The sequence below is a fragment of the Falco biarmicus genome, chromosome 9 (genome assembly GCF_023638135.1).
Source record: "Falco biarmicus isolate bFalBia1 chromosome 9, bFalBia1.pri, whole genome shotgun sequence".
In the NCBI taxonomy this organism is placed as follows: Eukaryota; Metazoa; Chordata; class Aves; order Falconiformes; family Falconidae; genus Falco; species Falco biarmicus.
The window spans coordinates 7,592,101-7,612,374 of NC_079296.1; the positions used below are offsets into that span (position 1 = coordinate 7,592,101).

General features: G+C 49.5%; 1 protein-coding gene across 4 annotated transcripts in view; it reads left to right on the plus strand.

Annotated features, from left to right (window-relative positions):
• The window catches only part of NACC2 (NACC family member 2), a 61,649-nt gene extending 42,005 nt beyond the window's left edge, over positions 1-19,644 (plus strand). For all 4 annotated transcript variants that reach the window (XM_056351427.1, XM_056351430.1, XM_056351429.1 and 1 more), the window contains exons 3-6: positions 8,543-8,710; positions 11,647-11,752; positions 12,041-12,138; positions 14,608-19,644. In XM_056351427.1, the coding sequence (XP_056207402.1) occupies positions 8,543-8,710; positions 11,647-11,752; positions 12,041-12,138; positions 14,608-15,107 (872 nt within the window). In that variant the 3' untranslated portion in view covers positions 15,108-19,644. The remainder of the gene's footprint in view (positions 1-8,542; positions 8,711-11,646; positions 11,753-12,040; positions 12,139-14,607) is intronic.
• Positions 19,645-20,274: the final 630 nt, after the last annotated feature.

The window sequence follows — 20,274 nt, forward strand, 5'->3', positions numbered from 1 at the left end:
GAGGAGCCTGGTGGTTATGGGAGCCGTGGGGTGGTGACACCCATCCCGTGGTGGTGGCTGAGCTCCCCTGCCATGGGTTGTCCAGGAGGGACAGTCCCCTGTGGGGAGGGAAGCGTCAGCCCTTGCCGGCCCAGCGGCGCTTAGGTGGTCGGTCTGTGAGTTAGTCTTCAGCGAGGTGCAAGGCACATTCCTTCTGTCCTGGCTTTTTAGAATAAAAATTTTGTAAGTGTCATGAACATCTGACATTTGGAGGAAGGGAGAAAGACATCACATAAATCATTATTTATGATGTAAATCACAAATATGGTCCCCCTAGGGGGAGGTGCCCGGCTGGGTTGCGGGTGTGCCTGCATCCCGCGCAGATGAAGCTCGCAGCATCGCGTGCAGAGGCTCGGCTTTGGCACAGCGGCTGCCCCGTCAGAGCTGCAGGTGTCTGTGGTGGCAGCTTTGATCCACGGGCGCTCCCCAGGGAGGGACATCTTCCCGCCTGCTCTGGCTGCACGGAGCATCCTCCTGCCTGGAGCCACTTTCCCTGCTATGGTTCCGCGCTGAAATTGCTGGACTAATTTTGCAAATATTTAACTCTCAATTGTTGAAGAGCTGGCATGCTTTCCTCAAAGCCGTTTGATTTTATTCTTAAATGAGGGAGACGATTTGACAAATACAACCATTTCTGTTACTTAAAGCCAGGCTTTCCCTAATACTGAGAACGAGCTCATCCCCACACACCATCCCATCCCATCCCATCCCATCCCATCCCATCCCATTGAGCCTGGTGTCCCCTTGGTGTGTCCCTCTGCCAGGTCAAAAGCAGACAAGCAATATTTTCCAAGCGTTTTTACCAAGCTGTTTGCAAAAGGGGGAAAGCATACTAACCAGTGTTACTATTTTAATATTAGAAATATTTGCTGAGAAAAGCGCATGAGCCAGTTGTTGAAAATGAGCCTGAAGAGCCTCTCTCCTCTGTCTGCCGCGCTTCAGGTCCCAGTGGTCCATACTGGGTGGGCAAGGAGGAGTGGGATCAGGGGATGGGGACAAGGTCAGGGTGTGCTCCACGGCTGCCCACCCAGCAGGAGCTGGGAGGGGTTGGACGGATCAGAAATCAGGCTGCTTTCCCGCACACCGCTTTTGGGTTTATATTGCTTTGCGCTTCCCCGCTGTAGAGCATGCTGTGAGTAATGTGGGTTTGCCGTCGGCGCCAGGGCTCGCGGCGTTATTCCTCAGAGCAGTGGGATTATACCCTTGGACATGGTGTTTTCCTTCCCTGCCACGGGACCAGTTCAGGCAGTAACAAAACAAAATTAATTCAAGAGGCAAGGGCAGGGCCAGCCCCGGGACGGTGCAGGCAGCAGCTATTAGGCTGTACCTAATTCTTGTGGTGCAGGAGTCATCCCGGTGGGAAAAGTGAAAATACAAGCAGCTTTCTGGGATGTCACTGGAGATGCTGCAGCCGTCCAGCCCTCGCACCGGAGCCGGGCATCCCACAGTGAAGTTTTCCTGCTTGGTTTCTGTAGGGGGAAGACTTGAACCGCGTCGTGATGCTGAGGCAGGGGCCAGGCAGGGAGGAGGCAGGTCAGGAGCACCAGCCCCGCTGTAAGGCTGTAATATACCACATTTCTGCTAAAATACCTTGTCCGCACCAGCACATTTCAAGGGAGTTTCCTGTTTTAAATAAGCCAGCTATAGTATCAGGCTTCCTGCAAAAGAAGGCACACAAAAAAGAGATTAAAAAAAATAAAACCTAAGCTATTCCATTATGGTTTGGACTTGTACAGCTAACTGTGTTTTAATTACTCGGGATAAACTGTACCCTCAAAAGGTGCAGAATAATAAAACCATAAGATGGAAGAGAGAAGCCAGCTAATCCTGCTCCTGGCATGTAGATCCCGACAGCCTTACAAAGGCCTGGGGGAGGGGGGAGCCCTTTAAAATAGTGATTGCCAACGTTTCCAAGAGCCCCGTTTATAAAAACAAAAACAAAGCCAAAGAAGAGCGCAGCAGTGAAGCCCTGAATTTCAGAGGGTTGGTTTTTTTTTTCCTTCCTCCTTCCTTTTTTCTCTGTTCTTTCATTTCCCAGATGAAGTGTTGACTGAGCTAATGCTGGCGAGCATGTGGTAGGGCACTGGTGGCTGATGCTCTTTGCTTCCCTTGAGCATCACCCACCACTCCCAAGGCCGGGGCAGGGGAAAGGTGCTCAGCAGGACCCTGCCAGGCCTGGGGGTGGGGGTCACAAAGCCTCTTCTTGCCCCAAGACTTTTTAAAATTTATTTTTGTTCACCCCTTTTTAATAGTCAGTACTGTGGTGAATCTCCAAAGTCGGGATCAGGGATGCATCTGCAAAGCCGGGATCAGAGAGGCAAGGAGCACATCACCACCTTGGCCAAGGGTTTGCTGGTGGAAGAGGGGTGCAGAGGGGGTCTGGTTGCACGATGTGCCTCCTGCAGTGGTGGCACTGGGGTGATGGACCACCACAAATGTCAGACCTGCAAAAGGAGCAGCAGATAAATGAAATTATAAACCCAGTCTCAAATGTGGGCTGATGGGAGGGTGAGGTTTAGGTGTCGGTAGACAGGGCACCGGCTTGCAGAGGGATGTAGGAAAAGGTGCCTCAGCTCCCACCAGCCGCTGGCCATGCTTGGTGGCTGCGGTGTCACCGCCGCCATCCCTGTCTCCGCCTGCTGCTGCGGCAGGCTGCGAGCATGGAAAATGGCTCCTTATTTTATAACTGGGTCTGGTTGTGGAGAACATGTGGGCCTTGAGGACATGAGTGAGACTTAATGAGGTTTCTAGCATCTGATCTGAAGAACGCACAACTCCAGAAAATATTAAACAAAAGCAAAGTATTTTTATCCTTGTTAATTACAGCGTCGTGGGCCTGATCTGAAGTGGGTTTCAGCAGGACTTGCAGATGCTCGGCGTTTTTCTGCACTGAACCGCGTTCTTGTCAGTCAGCTTGCTGCTTAGCAGATGCAGTTAATTTAATTTTGACAGGCGCAAGCGAAGTTGCACGAGGGTCCGTCCTCCTCCCCTGCTCCTGCTGCACTAGTTTGCAGGGGAGAGGAAAAATCTTTATGCAGCAAATGGCTGGAATGTAAAGGCTGGACTTTAAAGTTACGAAATCCTGAACTGACAAGAGCACACTTCATTAAAAATTCATCTAAAATAGCCATTATAGAATAGTTGTGGTAATTAGCTGAGAGAATAGTTTTCTCTCCTGGCCTCTGATTCCTGACAGTAAGGAAAGAGGGCAAGAAACAACCCAGAATCCATAATGAGCAACTCCGTGCAGCATCCCGAACTGAGCCTGGGAATGACACGCTGCAACGATGTAAATCACAGCTTGCGACACCTGATAATTGCAGCTGTAATAAAGTAGCTGTTCTAACCGCGGGAATAGCGATGTGATCCTGCGAGGACGAGTGCCGTGCGGTGCCAGTCCGACAGTGCTGCACACGGAGGGATGCTGGCCAGCAAAGAGCTGGCGTTTTTGTAGGAAATAATATGGTCGAGCAAGGATGCCCTGTTTATTCCCCAGAGCACTTTTCCTTGGGCTTTTTGCTGAGGGTTTCAAACAGCCCTACTGCTGGAAGAACCAGTGTGCCGACGGGAGACGGCCGGCGCCAGCATCACCCATCCTGCGTGGGGACCAGTGGTGCTGAGCAGCGGGAGGAAGGCAGAACCCACGCCAGGGGTGCTCAGCCTCTGGCCTTTTTTGGCATTAAATTTCCAGTCCCGGTTTTCTCACCATAAAACACAGATGTTTAATTTTAGGCTGGCAGATGTTTCACTCCTGGCTGAGATCTGAAGCAAAGGCAAGATAGGGGTATTTATAAACCAGTAATATTTTTACTATACTAATTCCAGATTACCTCCCTGTATAAATAGGTCACAAATCAAATCTCTGCATCCCAGTACGTTGTTATAAATGTACTATTTGTAAAACATAAACTATCCTGATTGGGACTATGTCATATATCTGTCCCGTGGTGTGTGTGTGTGTCCCCTGTGGTACAGGTTTACACACACAGGCGGATGCTGGTGATGCCAGGGCTGGGGCAGGGATGCTATTTTTGGGGTAATCCCACTGCCAGTGGAAAATAGGCTAATGGGATAAAAATGTTTGTAAAATATTGCTGTTTGAAAAGAGACTTCTTTTCAATGTAGAGAACGAAGGGGAGAATTATCCATGCGTTTGCATACGTGGTGGCTGGTGGTGGAGCAGGTGGAACTGGTTTTGCAACCCTTAGGGTGGACCAGGGCTCGTGACTTGCAGTTTCATGCTGGAGCTCTGTAAATGTTAACTTTTGGGTGAGGGACCATCCCTCTGATCTTTCTGTATCTCATTCCTAAAATGGAAAAAAGTTGTTTCTTACCCACGGGAGTATGTTGAAGTTTATATGTGGTAAATGGTGAAGCAGAGAACCCAGACTGGTGAGAACTGGGGGTTCACGAGTAATTTTGAAGCCCTGGTGTTTGAATTGTTGGGAACTAAGGAAATAAGTGAAGACTGGTGCCAGGTGTGCGGCCAGAAAATCCCAGCGCTGCCAGCCCCTCAGCACCTGCCGGAGCACCTTGTTGCCCATCACCGATGAGGGTCAGTGGGAGCTGTGCAGGGCTCAGCACCTCTGGTCCCAGGCACCTCGGGTGGGATGTGCAGATGTGCAGCTGTCTTGGCATCACCAAAACCATGGTGGGCTCAGCACATGTAACGGACCCCTGGGCCGGATGGTACCTCTGAGCCGGATGGTATGTTTTAGGGACAACGAAGACATGTGCCCCTAGTGTCACGCAAAACCCGGAGCCATGGATTAATTCCCACAACTCCAGTTTTCCTCAGAGTGGGGACCGGTGAGTTGGTTTGAGGCTGCTGCTTCAGCCAGAAAACCTGGGATATTTCCCGTTATGGACCACTTGTTGCCAGCTGCAGCATCCATGTAAGTTTGGGATGAAAACACATATCTGAATAAATAAAACATACCAGTGTTTGGCTGGCAGCTCCCGTTGCTTCCTCTGTAATGATTTCCTGCCCCTCTCCGCTAGCTGGTAGGCTCCTTTCTTGGTCGAGAACAAAACTGTATTAAACAATACTTCACATTGTTTGCCCTTTCATTCAAAGGGAAGGAGCCGCTGCTCTCTGAAGATACAAATTAATTAGAAGCGAATACTATCCTGTTCTTCAGAGCATAAAGGCCAAACAGACGGGCTTTCTTTGAAAACATGGGACCAAAGTGTCTCTTGTATCCTGCTTCTTTACATAACCGATGGCTATCTGTTGAATTGAGGTGGCACTGAAAGGCCGAAATCTTTGGTCGTTTTTGTTTAGTATCGTTGAATTTGTGCTAGTGCTTTAACAGCAACAAAGTCCAAAAAATGATTCATGCCTGTGTTTAATAAGAGTTTTACAGACAGCGAGCCAGAGGGACAGATGTAACCAAAATAGAATAGTGGGATTGAGTTACCCTTGGTCTTTTTAGCCTGAATTTTAGCTTGTTTTATGAAGTATTTGATTTCACAGGAAGAAATGTAAACTTCTTGATGGCTCTGTGTGTAGGAAGCGAAATGTCTTCCAAAGCAAAGAGTTTCTGCAAGGCAGGATTGTCACCAACCAGCGCAGCAGCATTGTCTTCCTGAAAAGCTGCTTTTCTTTCAGGGAAGAGGTTTGACACCAAATCCTTCAACAATTTTTCCAGGAGGGCAGCATGAACACGATGCTTGTGCCGATCTTTCTCTTGCCTGCCTCATTACTGCTACCTTAGGGTTTCTTTGCCCAAATATTGTTCCTTACTGAATGTTTGCCTATGGAAAGTGGTGGAGCAGGTAGGTTTGTCCTTGTCCGCTGTAGCTGTTTGCTACTTGGAGGTGTTTAATTTCTCCGGTGACAGCAGCCCTGATGGAGAAGCAGGCAGGAGGGCACGGCTGATGGCCGTTCAAGTCTGAGTTCTCTCCTGTTCCCTTTACAGCAATATCAGGTCACAAGCTGTGAGGACCTTCTCCTGCCTCTCCTGCTCTGAACTCTGTCTCATTTCGGGTATTGATTGCAACTGCTTTCACTGGAGACCCACAGCCTTTATATCGCTTAAAAAATAAGAAACTGAGAATCTGCCCAGCTTCCCTTCAGCAGCTTGACATCTGCTGGTTTTTAGGTGGTGATGAATATCGTGGGCGCTTTTGACCTGAGTCATTAGTTAAGGGTAAAAATGAAATATTAAAAATGCAGTTTTGCACAGCCTGGGTGGAGCGTCGTGCTCGGGAAGGGCTGGGATGGTTTCCCTGCTCCCGCCGGGCAGCTGAAGCGGTGACTCCGTGGAGAGCCCAGTGCTGCTGAATGCTCACCCTGACGAGCTGCCTGCAATTAGTAGGAGCCCCGTGCACGGGCACGGCCTCATCCTCACCTGCCCTGTTGTCTGACGGCTCAGGGATGTGCATTTAGCACAAAAAACTGTTGTCAAATTCTGTTTTACCCCTAATAGCATCATTCACCTACCTTCTGTTGCTGCTACTGAGGACCTTGGATGCCCCAGGCTCGTGTGTGGTGTATATATAATTTTACCTTTTAGTTCAGCTTGGGTGTAACCTGCAGAGGACTCTGGGGGGGGAGCCGGCTGTGGTGTCCCACCTCCTGTTTCCTCTCCCCTTGAGATCTGCATTTATTTTGCCATGGCCCTCGTGCTGCAGCCTGCCTTGGTGACCGTGCCTTGCCAGAGCCGAAAATCCTGGGAAGGACAGCAGAGTGGGGCCCCCTGGGTCTTGGTGCCCCCAAACCCGGTGCCCCTCTGCTTTTGATTTCTGTAAGCTGGAAAATACTAGTATTAAATTGGATATACTCTGTTTATTGCTCTTTGAAAGCATCAGAAATACAGCAGGTCTTCGAGATGCTTCCTCTGCCTGAGCAGAAGATTACTCCTGTCTCCAAGGAGAGGGTGCCAGGATGCTTGGGAGCGCTATTCAACAGGGAAATACTGCAGCTGGTGAAAAATTGGTATGTCAGGGGGACTGCACATCAGCCCTACAGAGCCCTGCCACTTTGCGTGAAGAATCGGCCAAGAGAAGTTGGTTTAAAACCATTGCGTGAACGGTTCTGCTGCTGTTTGGTCCTTAAGCGCTGAAGGAAAGGCTCCTCTGCTGCGGTGCGGCTCCACGAGCAAGGGGCATCCTCCTGGCATGCCGACTTTTTAGGGAAGGAGGGAGCAATGAGGGTGGGGATGCTCCCAGCCCCGTGCCTGCGATAGGATGCCACGGCACAGCACGGCGTCGTGGGGCATGTCCTAGTTAGAACACTGCTCCCATTGTACGGGAGCCATCGCCCTTTGGTTACTGCAGCAACAAGTCTGCAAAACTTGTTATTTTATCTAGAGAGAGGAAAAGTGCCCCCCAGAACACCGAAATAATTGCAGGAAAAGACATCTCTTGAGTAGGAGACATTTTGAGTTCAGAAACGCTAATTGCTGGGGGTTTTTCTTCTCTCCGTATTCACAGATATTGAAGCGCGGAGCTGGCTTTGATTTTATGTGTGGCACTTGCCACATTATCAGAAAGCTTGGGGGGAAAAAAGATGGAGCGTTGTAGCGCTGGGCTACAATTCAGAACTGTAACTGCTCCCACTACGTCCCCGTGCAGCTGGAGTTGATGTACACCCATGTCAGTCCTCTTTTGCTGTCAAAAATCATCATTTTAAGCAAGCCTCTGGACTTGCAACTGTAAATGTGCTTTAGGAAGTGCTGGGTGCTGGCAGGACAGCTGAGTTCTTCCAGCTTTTCAGTGTTACCGGTTGCTGATGGGCAGTGGTGGACTCCGGGGGTGGCACGCTGGGGCGAGTCCCAGCTGCACCCTGGCAAAACATGGTGATTTGGGTTTGAAGCCGCAGCTTACTAATATTTTTTTGACTGGTTGGTTGGGCTTTCTCTCGTTGTAGAGAGGACATGTTAGCCTGCAAGAGGCAGAGTAAGGACAAGGCGCTTGGGAGAGTGAGTTGAGCTTGCAGCAGGTGGCTGGTGGGTGCCATCCCTGGGGAAGGCTATGATGACCTTTCTCGGTGCAGTGGGTCTCTGCAGAGTCTGGTTTTTCACTTCAGCAGGGAAGAAAAAAATCAGGGGGAGCAGTTACAGTGCTGATGCAGGTATTTGTCAGTCTAGTGCCTGTTTTGGAAACCCCCGGTGAAGTAACCTGCCGTTCTTCTGGGAGCATTTGGGGAAGCCAGCTCCGTATGCTGCACTTGCACAACAATGCCAGCTGTGCAGAGTTGCCCATTTTCATAAATGATTAACTTAGGAAAAGTTAAAGCATAATTAGATTCTAAGAATCCCTCTCACAGAACCTGAATGTGCATATGAGACCGCTGTGGTAGATGATGGGGGAGACCAGGGGATCTTTCCGTGCTTTCAGGTGGCATCTGCCCTGCATTCCCGTAGCCCTAGCGAAGGGTTGTGCTTCTGGAGGGAGGAATATTTCCAGCATCTATGTGAAAAAGTCAAAATCTGACCTTCTGTTAATGTTGTGCCTGCATAATAACCTGTTTTAATGGTTTTCCCTTTTAATTTTGAAGTTGCTCAAGAGAAGCCAGAGCAGATCCCACTGGAGAACCGTTCCTGTGTCCTCATACGACGGGATCTAGTTGCTCTCCCAGCCAGTCTTATCAGTCAAATCGGATACCGTTGCCACCCAAAACTCTACTCGGAGGGAGATCCTGGAGAGAAACTTGAGCTTGTTGCAGGTAACGAGGGGGTAACTTTGCTTTGCTTGAGAGCGCCTGGGGATCGCTGATATTTCCCTTCCTGAAACATGTTCTTCATCTTGCTTGCACCATTGCTGGAGTCATGCATCTGGTGTGCCCTTGCCATGCCTTTCTGGATTATTCATTCACCAATCATCTTTTTAAAAGTTCTAAGTTTCCTTTAATTTGCTGATAGAAAAATGTGTCATTAACAGGATTTATTCAATTGAATTAATTTAGCATTTTAATTGAATTCTCCAGCTTGTGTTCTTCCTGACTGGTGTGGGCTGCATCGCAATTGTGTTTTGATTTAGATGCACAGATCTAAAAAAAAAAAGCCAATGGGGAAAAAACCCCACCCTATCGCATTATAAGATTTATAAAGCAATGGAGATAAAATTTGTGTCAGTGAAGAAGCTTTGAAAAGCCTGCAGAAGATTTTTAAAACCTGGGTGCGTTACTAAATGGTCAAACACTGCAGTGGGAAGGAAGAGAAGGAATTGGGTTTGGTCCTTTCTTCTATCTCCATTTCCATTTTGAGGGGGGGGAATTTATAATAATGGGAGAATTCACTCCTTCTCTATCAAGGATTTATGGCCAACTTGAGGGGGAAGATGGTGCTGTTTAGCTCTTAATGATACTGGTGGTGCCAGAGCTGGATAAAGAGTGCAGTCTGGTAGCCGTGAAACAGTGGCCGTGCCAGCCTGCAGCCTGGTACCCTGAGAGCTGCACGGGAGGCGCATGTTTGACCGGAGAGTCCAGGTTAAATTCTAGTTTCAATAATTATATTCTGCTTTTTTAAGTTTCCCCCAGCTTCACTTTGCTGCAGTGGTCTCTCAGCTCACAGCCATGCTGTTGTGTTTTCCCTGGGATGCAGCACTGTTGGGATGGAGCGATCTTTGCACGACAGCCCGTAGCGGCAGCCTGGGCAGGGAGGTTTAATTAATATCTATCAAGCCCTTGGTACAAAAAGGATGTGTGGCAGTGCCATCAGCGCAAATCAGTTGTCCTTTCTGGTCCTTTATCTCTTGGTAGGTAGCATAATTTTATTTTTGTCTGTAGAAGGAATCAGGATTTCAGGGGATGCCCAGAACGGTTTCCATCTGACGGAGGATGGGGCTTTGATGGAAGTCAGAAGTAAAATGCACACGCCGCAACACAGTGTACAACCACAAGTATTTATTTTGTATCTGGAATATTCATTTTGTACCCATTTCCATTTTATGTGAGACTTCTTAAAACCATCGAGTGGTGCAGGTTATTTTCACAGTGAGAGCTGCAAATTGGCTTGAGGCAGCTCTGCTTGATTTACATTTTTCAATCTGGGGAAAAAAGTAGATTAATATCACTAACCGGTCGTGGCTGCCTGGGTGATTTTTTATTTATTAAAGTGAAGTTACCCTCGGTAGCATCTGGCATTCCCCGTGATGGCTTACCTCTTAAAATACCGCTGCTGAAGGAAGCTAATTCCTGGCTCAAACCTGGTGAGACCCAGGAGCGGGGATGACCCCGGAGCACGCGGGAGGATCCCGCGGCAGCAGTTTTTCCCAGCTCTCCATTCAGGGTGTTTTCCTTTCCCCTCTGATGGTTTTTCATGCCATGATTCGATTCCGCAAACTTCAGCAGCTGCCTACAAGAAGGTCCTCAGCCAGCCTTGCAGCCCTGGTGGTGTGTCTGATGGATGGATGCCGTGCGTGGAAGAGAATGTGGAAAAGCCCTGGCATAAGCGGGATGGCTCGGGGATCCAGGTGGCTCGGGGATCCGGGTGGCTCAGGGATCCAGAGCAATGCTGGCTATTTTCCAGGCAGGAGGGGTGGCCTGGGCTGCCCGCGATGCCAGGGGGGCGCAGGCAGCCATCCCTGGGCAGAGGGTTGGGCTGGGGTTGCTGCTGGGTGCCTGCCCTGGCGCAGACCCTCCGGCGTGGGCTGCCCTGAAGCTCTGCCTTCATCTGGAAGATCAGGGACAATCACCTGTAGGCTTCCCTGGGAATCCAGGAGGTAATTTTATTTCTCCGGTAGATGTTTTTATATCTTGAGAACAGAGTATGTTCTGGATCTAGATACGACCCATTATTTAATCTTAATTAAAAGGAAATCCCATAACCCTCTCATATAACAGTACACTTGAAAAATAGGATGAGGTCTCCCTGCAAGCCAGTGCTGAGGCAGGAGCGGTTTGGTCTGTGGGAGCTACGTGCAATGTAGAAGGGTTTTTGATAAGTAACCTGCTGTAAAGCACTGCCAAACCCCTGGACGTCTAAAGCTGCTTTGGCAGGGGCTCCGTTTTTTTTTTTTCCCAGAGAACATCCTTGAAGGCAGCGTGTTTCAAAGTCAGCAGCTCCTGAGCATTAGAAGGAAAATTCCCTGCTCGCCGGAAGTATCCAGAGGTGATGGGCTGAGGTTTTTGGAAACTGTTAGATCTGTAGTGTAACCAAGTACCTTTTCTGTGCTAGACGGGGTTTTTTCTTTCCTTTCTAGCTGTATGTTCTACGATCTTTCACTTGAGAAAAGAAAAGGCCAATTGGATTGGGGTTTTTCTTCCTTCAGAAAGAATAAATAATCTGATCTGCACATATAAAACCACAGTATAAAGCCTTGCGCTGTGTGTATTTGCAAGAGAAAGAGAGTCCTTTCACTGAATTTCCATCAACTTCCTTTCTGTACAGATAAAATTAGGAATTATTATTACCCGGGACTTGCCAAGACCCCAAGGGAGTGCAGTAACAGTCCTTGCTAGGCTTTTCCAAAAATCCTGCCGTCCTCGTCGGGTTTTTGCAGCGGCATATGAGGAACGCAGAGCTCCTGTAGCACCCCAGCGCCCCAGCCTCAGGACCGAGCAGGAGCGGCCCCAGAGGAGCAGTTTGGTGGTGGCTCGGAGGTGATACTGGCAGCGAGGCAAGGGTTTAATTCGGAATTCTCCCTCTCCAACCCTTCCAGGCTCAGGTGTTTACATCACCCGGGGGCAGCTGATGAATTGCCACCTCTGTGCCGGTGTCAAACACAAGGTCCTTCTGAGACGTCTTCTGGCCACCTTCTTTGATCGGTATGTCCCCTTGCTCTGTGTGCCCCCGAGGGGATTGGGGTTGTTTTCTGGTGGTTTAACCATGTGAATAGATAAAGTGTCACGGGTGCTTCATCCTCTGTATGTGCTGTAATGATTTCTGTGCTTTTTCTTAATGATGCTTGAACCTGAGCAGGAGGTTTTCCAATTCCATACCTTAAAATCGCGTGATGGGGTGATCCCTCCGTAAGAACCTAAAGGGAAGAGGACAAGGCAGCAGCTGTGCCCTGGAGTCCCTGGTGTAAGGATCTTCCTTTGCCTTTCTTGCAGGAACACACTTGCCAACAGCTGCGGAACTGGAATCCGGTCCTCCACGAGCGATCCCAGCAGGAAGCCCCTGGACAGCAGGGTTCTTAATGCAGTCAAATGTAAGGAGAGAGATTTACTGCTGCTCTGTTGGAACAGCATGCCGAGAGCAAAGCCGAAACCTAAGCAGGGAAGGCCATCTCTGTTGCATAATAATGGGAGCTATATATGGTGAAATTAGGTTATAGGAAAATCTATTTATTTTTTTATTTTGCACCGTTTTGTGGGGCTCAAGTTAATTTTCGGTGGGTTTTGACAGTATCTTTAATATAAAACATTATTGCTACTTGACTGGTTTGCTATATTTTAAAGCCCTGATTTTGCAGTTAATTATTTTACTGGTAGGTTCTCTAAGAAGGAAATTGAAATTATGTTTTTGGCAATGCCCAGAGCTTGAAACCACTGAAACGGGTCATGTCTGTGTGTTGGCTCTTATGCCCCCAGGCCCTGGCTGGCATTCGGATCATCCGAGTGCAGGGCTCTGCCCAGCCCCCGGGTTTACTGGGGCAGAGCATCCTCCACGCATCTTGCAGGGGTGCTCCCCGCACTGTGCTGGGAGGTGCCTTGTGGTGCCCTGGATTTTTGGGTCTTCAGCAATAAGGGGGTCCCCAGGAATCAGGGGAACCGCTGCCTGCCTCAGCATGGGCTTATCTGCTCTCCGTCTCACTGGTGGCTCACTGGTTAGTTTTACAGTCTTACTTCCTTGGAATATATTTTGTAAACTTATCTTTTTAAAAAAATACATCACATGAGAGTCCTGCTGCAAATAATTGCCTTTTAAAAAGGTTGCATGAAGCAACAGGAGCTTTTGGCTTCAACATCTGAACTGCGAAGTTCTGTGTCGTGCCAGGTGGCTCGGCTAGTCGGTCTGTCTTTCTGTAGAGCTGCTGAGCTCTGTCTCAGAGCTGGGGGTACGAAAGGTTCAGCTGTTTAACACCCCTTCTGCTGTGCTGCAGGTAAGATCCCCGGTGTCTGCATGGTTACACGGTGCCCTAACTTTAGCCAGGGCTGGGATGCGCAGGGCTGCCTGCTTCACTGTGCGTCTTTGTACCCGGTGCCTGGTGTTAATGCAAGAAAAGGAGGGGGTTGTTACTTCCATCAAGGTAGTTTAATTATTGACAGCAGGCAGCAGAAACAAACAGTTAAATAGTTGGCTCTTGCAGTCACCCCTGAATACGAAGAGCTGTTGTGAGACAAAAGGTGGAGAGTGAGGACCTGGGTGGTGGAGGAAACCCTGACGGGTTAGTGCAGCGAAGCCCATTTACCATTGGCTTGATGTACAGTGGAAAAGCAATATGTGCTCTCTCACCCCCACTGGATTCGGGATAGTAAATCTTTATGTAAATATTACCGTGCTGGAAATGAAACTCTAAGCATTTTTATTTTATTTTGAAGATTGGGAAGATAAACCTTTCCTCTCCCTAATTGTTGCTGCGCTGCTGAACTCTGGGGGCCTTCCAGCCACCCTCTGAGATCTGTAGCACGTGGAGAGAAAGGCTAAGATGCCAGATGTCCAATACAGAAAGACAAAACCACTGAAGTGTGCTGGTGGTGCTTACCCATAGCCTGTGCTCTCCTGAAACAGCCTCCCTGTTAGCAGCTTTGCCCTGGAGAGCCCTGGCTCTGGACCTTCCAGCCGTGGTCCTTGCTAAGGTTTGCAGATACCTTCAGAGGTCAGAAAGGCATCGCTGTTTCGGGACAGTGCCTACGATGTGGTGCCGTGTGTCAGGGCGTAAGATGACTTCTCACTGCCTGACCTTCCCCCTGCCCACAAGCTTTAGTTGATCATTATTCACCGTGGCAGTTCCTCGAACGTTGCTCTGTACCATCAGGTGCTTGGCCCCCACGGAGGAGCAGGGCTGCAGCCGAGGTGTTGCTGGGCTCCGGCAGGGTACGTGCCAGCTGCTGGGCTGGTGGAGGGATGCTGGAGCGGTCCATGCAGCGCCGGGTGGCTCTGCAGTGGCCGGCAGGAGGTGGGGGACAGGCAGAGGGACAGTCCTTTGGGTGGTCTCCTCTGCTCGGTCAGGAGCCGCTCTGACATTTTCCAGCCCCGCAGCTGTGCCTGCACCACCGTGGTTTTAAGAGCCCTTGATGGATCTACTGTTGAGGAGTTTGTGTTGACCTTTTCTGTGTCCATCTCTGCTTTTGGCCATCCCAGCATGTTGCGGCCGGGGGTGCCATGCTCCGGCTGGAGGCTGCATCCTGCAGGCAGGAGCCTGGTCCTCTGGGACTCACCAGGTCCCCGGGGAGCAAGTGGTCCTTCTCCAGCCCCCTTCCCCACACCACTCCGGATTTTTATGCCTTCTGCTTTTATCCCTTCTTGATTGTCTCTATTTCAAGCCGAGGAGTCCTTGCCTGTAAGTCTCTCCTTGCGAGAGCGCTGGTCCGTGGGTGAGCGTGCGCTCCGTGGCACTTGCCCACCGTAAGCCTCGTGGCAGGTCTCTAGGATGGGGCAGCGGCTCTGATCACCTTGTGCTGCTTTCGTATTGCTTTCTCTGAATCCTCAGCTCTGTGTATCCCTGTCTTTGCAGTGTATTGTCAGAATTTTGCCCCGAGCTTTAAGGAAAGCGAGATGAATGTTATAGCAGCCGATATGTGCACCAACGCCCGCCGGGTCCGCAAACGCTGGCTGCCGAAGATTAAGTCCATGCTGCCAGAAGGGATGGAGATGTACCGCACAGTCATGGGCTCCACCACAAACAGTGTCCCCCTGGATCCTGAATTCCAGCCCAACACTGCTCAGGTCTTTGAGCAGCGAATCTATGCAGAAAGGAGGAGCGATTCAGGAACTATAGTAGCCTTGAGAACTAACACGGTGAACGTAGAGCTAAGCAATGGATCCAACCAGTCCTTTGAACAGAGCGAGGATGCCGAAGGGGCTGGCTCTGTGATACAGGAGGCAGCTGCCACAGATGCTATGGCATCGGATACCCAAAGCACTCCGCAACCTTTTGAACAAGGTTCGGGTTCCTCCAGCCGGCCTGAAACTCCCGTGAGAAGACAAGATGGTACTTACGGAGGGACTTTATAAAGAGAGCAAACATTTCATGACCTATAAGGGATCTGTAATACTAAAGCTGCTTGCATGCATTACTAATACAAAACAAAAAATGTGATCAAGCCACTTACCTACTGAACTGCTACTGTTGCCTGAAAAAAATGTGATTTTTATTCTGCTTGTATTTAAAATTTATGAAGGAAATAATCGCATTCGTTATACTGTAAACGACTAGGTCTGTGGTGACCTACTTAAAAAAAAATATTGGGCTCCTTTTTTGATATTCCTGAGGTTAGTCTATAAGATTGTAGCTTTTTCTTTCTTTTTTCCTTTTTTTTTATTTTATTTTATTTTAAGAAGGGGAGGAGAAAAGCTAGCCACCCCCCCAACCACCACCACCCCCCCGTCATCACCACCCCATCCATTACTCAGCTCAGAACTAAAGCCATCGTTAACCTTGTCCTCTAAAGAAAGTTTTACCGTCACTTAACAGGAAAGCAAGGTGTGTTAGGGTACAAGTGCTGTGACTGGTGATGTTTGTCTCTAGCAGGAGGGCTCTAGCCAAGTGGGACAGGGTGGGGGAAATCGTTAAAGGCTTCTGGTGTCGGAGGGAGCCCCTCGCCGTGGGTGCTGGCGGGCAGGGTGCTGCAGGGCAGGGTGCTGCGGTGCCCAGCCACGGCCGGAGGCTGGCGGGGACTTGGTGCCGTTGTCTCGGGGAGTTTTATCCAGTTCCTGGGAGCAGGGATGGTTCCGCGGGAGTTCAGGCTTGCACGTGTTGGAAGGACTGCGTGGGATGCAGGTGGAGACCCTGGCCGGTGTTGTGGTTGTTGTCGGGTTTTTTCCCAATACGGCTGGGTTTGGGGTTTGGTTTCTCTCTCTCTCCCTCCCAGCTCCTCCTTTTCATTTGTTTCTCCTTGCTTGCACCTTCATGTCACCCGCTTGTTGGGTGAACGGGCTCGTGCACCCCACTGCACCCCACGGCAGCAGGGTGTGCGGGCAGGCGGGCCAAGTCCTGGGGCCACCTCCCCCCCTCAGCCGCCGGCGAAGGGCTTTGCAGAGGAATCTGAGCATGGAAAGCACATTGTTCCTGCTCCAAAGGGCATGGAACTGGGAGCTCTTGGCGGTGGCTCCCAGCAGCATCCGCACTGGAGCGTGGGGCAACCACCAGCGCGTGGGGCTCACCTGCTGCACCCTCCCCTCCTCCCCCGGCCAACCAGCCTCTCACTTTTTATTAATTTGGAGTCTATTGGATGCAAAAAAACTAAGGAAAAAAAAAATATTAGTTTTGTGCCCTTCTGTGAAGAGGTTTTGGGGAGGAGGAAGCATTTCTCCCCTTGCTCATCCTCCAGACAGGCCCTTTTGGGGAAAAGCCCAATGTTGAGTTATTTGTCTGTTGTTGTTGTTGAAAGCTGATGTCCCCAGGCTGTGTTGGCTTTCAGGGATCCCCCGCCGTAACCGTGATCCTTCCCGCTGACCAGGCCCTCACAGGGTGCTGGGCTGCAGCTTCGCCCTGGCTGCAGGGGGATCCTGGGCACCCACCGGGATGCTGAGGCCGGGGTGTCCCCAAGGGATGGGGACAGTGCGTGAAAGCCGCGTATGGCTTTTTTTTTTCCTTTTCTTTTTTAATTATTGATTTTACTGTGACTGAAGGGCCTGCTTTAATATTTGCAGCTTGTTCTTTAACACGTTTGGGACTATGAACAAGTGCAAGGTGCACAGAGTCACTTTTGAAGGCTACTGTGGCTGTGCTCTTCTTTCCTGCTTTGGTTCCTGAATCCAGACAGTGCTTTTTGCTCAGGGTTTTCTTCCTTCTTTGTATTTCCACTGGGAAAGGGAGAGCGGGGAGAGGATAACCCAACTTTTGGCTGTTTTGTTTTCTTTGATACTTGAAGCAGTTTTTCGCATTGGAGTAACAAAGCTGCCTGGCACTTCACCTGTTCCACTGCTCCTTGCCCTGAGAAAAAAAAATAAAATTGATGATGGGGTGGTTTCTGCCTCACATCTTGCACAGCTTGTCTTGGGCGGACTACGGTGCCCCGGAGCGGGTGCACTGCTGGCAGCGGTGGCATGGGGCTGGCGTGGGTGGTGGCATGATGAGCTGGTGCGGAGGTGTGCGATGCTTTGGAGTAGTGGGGACGAGCGCAGCCGGCGGCTCTATTTGCACTTTACCCAGATCAGCAAACAAAACTCATGCTCTTGGTGAAGCCTGGAGCTGGTGCCGCTTCTTCCCAGCCCGGCAGCACCGCGGGAGAATGCTCCTTCTGTGCGGTGATGCCCGGCAGTGCTTGCTGTGCTGGGGGGCATATGGCCAGAGGAGAAGTGTGAGCAGGGGATGTACCAGGGACCACAGGGCTGAGCTTGGGGTGGGCTTCTTCCCCAGCCACCCCCAAGGAGAAGGAGCAGTCCGGTTCCTTGGCCCTGGGGCTGTCCCCATCCCCCTGGGAGCAGCTGCTGGGGGACCAGCTCTTGGGCAGCTTGGCTGGATTGGTGGGGCTCAGGGGGTCAGTTTTGGCTGAGGACCCCCCCAGCCCCCTGTTGCCTCCCCAAAACTTTGGGGTTGCCCAAACTTTGAGGCAAGCTGGGAGCGGATCTGGGTGTCGGAGATCAAAAGTTGTCCCTTCTGTGTGTGTCTGTGCGCATATTATATATATATATATGTATGTGTGTATATATATATAATAAAAGATATCACAAAGGATTCCTCCTCCTTTTTGGCGCTTGCTGGGGTTTGGTGAGCGTGCCGAGCCCTCCCGCCGGGATTTGATGTTGGCTGTAGGGATGAATTTGGACCAAACCCGCACCCAGACAGACGGCCCTGCCAGGCCGGGGGGGGGCAGCAGCAGCAGTACTTGAATGGCTTAGGACAGAGAGTCTGGAGAGAGTCAAGTTGCACAGTGAAAATATATATTTTTATACCTAGCACAACTTCCTGTATATTTTGGGGGTTTTTTCTTTCTTTTTTTTTTCTTTCCTTTTTTTTTTTTTTATTTGGGTTTGTTTGTTTAATTAATTATTATTACTAGGAAGGCAAACTTCTAAAATGTGAAGGGCGTTGGGTTTTTCCTTATCTGGTAGATGAGGGCAAGCATTTTGCACTAATGTTTCCTGTGTGTGGAGGATTAATGATATGTTTGAAAATGTTATATGGTGATGATTGTATTCTTCCGGGGGAAAAAAAAAAAAAAACCAACAAAAAAGGTAACCCCTTTCAAATACTGAATGTAAGGTGAGAACAGAGCAGTCCATCGATTGTATGCGGCTTTCCTGAGTGCCTTAGAATTTTTTGATCATTTTTTCCAAGGAAAACAGATTAAGAAGATCAGATCATAACCGACTCCTTCCTCCTCTTTGTTTACGACACTATTTTAAATTATAGAATTTGGGGCTGCTTTATAATGTGAATAGGAAACTGCATTCATCTAGGTCTGACAGTGTAAAATCAAAGCATCAGTATTTATGGTATGTCTGCACCTTTATTCTTATGCTTGACTATTAGCAATATTACATGTATATTATATATCTAAAATTATACCAAGCACCTTTAAAGAAAATGGAGTGTAAGCATACAAGTTACCTGCAGCTGCCATATAGTGTAGAAGCCAGCCCCTCTCCTCCTCGTTAGCGCCAATTAGCACCGCTGTCCCCAGAGCTGCTGCTTTGCAGAAGGGCTGCATGACCTTCTGCCGCTCCCCAGTGCCGCGGGTCCAGCTTTGGCCAGGGGTCGCGGTGAGCCCCCCCCCAAAGCCAAGCCCCGGTGACGGTGACGTTCCCGTGCTGGTTCGGTGGCGGTGATGCCGGCGCGGGCGGGAGCTGCCCGCGGAGGGGGTTTGGGAGGAGGGATGGTGCCGGCGGTGCCAGAAGATGGGGAGCGGGGTCCTTTTTGCCACCTTGATCGTTTAATTCTTCTAACTGTGGTTTCACCCTAGAGAGCCCACCCGGGGGGACTGGGGGGTGCAGGGTCGGTGGTGGGGAGCCTGGCCGCGGGTGGCACACACTGGGGCTCCCCTCCTCTGGCTGGGCGAGGGGTTCAACCCGCCCCGGCCCCCCAAAACTGGAATTGCCCAGGGCTGAACCGGCGTTTGAGGGAGCAGAGCATCCCAACCGAGCCCTTCGCCACCAGGGTTTTGCTCAGATCGCTTGTTTTTCTGGAAATAGCTCGCCACCAGTAGGGAAGGGCCACTGGGCAACGGGGCCAAACCCCGGCCCCCTGCCTGACAGTAGATCCCCACCGCCACATTCCCAGTCCCCAGCCATCTCGGGCTTCAACTGCTGTTCATGTTGCTCCTGCTCCCTGAATTGGTCGTGCTGTGAGCAAGCGAGCCCCGAGCACAGGGAGGGGGGGGTGGGAGGCGAGCGGGGGTCCCCCCAGCCCCGCTGGCCCACGGGGGGGCTGACGTCTAACGCACTCACATTGGAAACCCCTCAACTCCTCCTATGAGTTTCTTCCACTGTTAAGCATTTTGCACACAAAATTGTGATTTTTACGTCAAGGTAAAAGCCAAAACTTGCAATACTATTTTTAGCAGACAGAAAAAAAAGAAAAAAAAAAAAAGAAAAAAAAAAAAAGAAATTATAAATAAATAAAAAACAACTGAGTATAAATGTATAAATATTTTTGACTTGAAAATTTGGATGGCACTTGATTCAAATAGAACATTAATCCTTTGGACAGAATGTTTGGGAAAAAAAAGGACTTAAAGTACAAGGTTGTTTTTAAAGCGTCTTCATAGGGTATTAAGTAGTACTGTAATTCATGACTGTTAAAAATACTTTCTGTGCTGTAAGGAAATCTCACAGTACCACTGAATTATGTTCCTCAACTGTCTCAGCCACGAACGATGCTAGCTTCTTTTTTTTTTTCTTTTTTTTTTTTTTTTTTTTACCGTGCATTATTCACTAGTATTTATGTGCTCTTACTCTGTATAGTTAAGACTGTTATTTTGTAGCCATGGCTGACACAATATATCAGTAGCTAAGAAAAAAGAGAAAAGATTAAGACCCCCGAGTTGGAACTGTGCTCATAGCTGTTTTCATATGAAGAAAAAAATACATATTAAAAAAAAAAAAAAAAAAAAAAACCCAATGTGATCATTAATTGTAAAACGCTTTGTAAAATTCACATTTACAAAATAATAAAGTAAATTACAATTAAAAGCTTTCACTTGCTCAGTTTTCTTTCTTTCTGGGTTGTGGCTGTTGT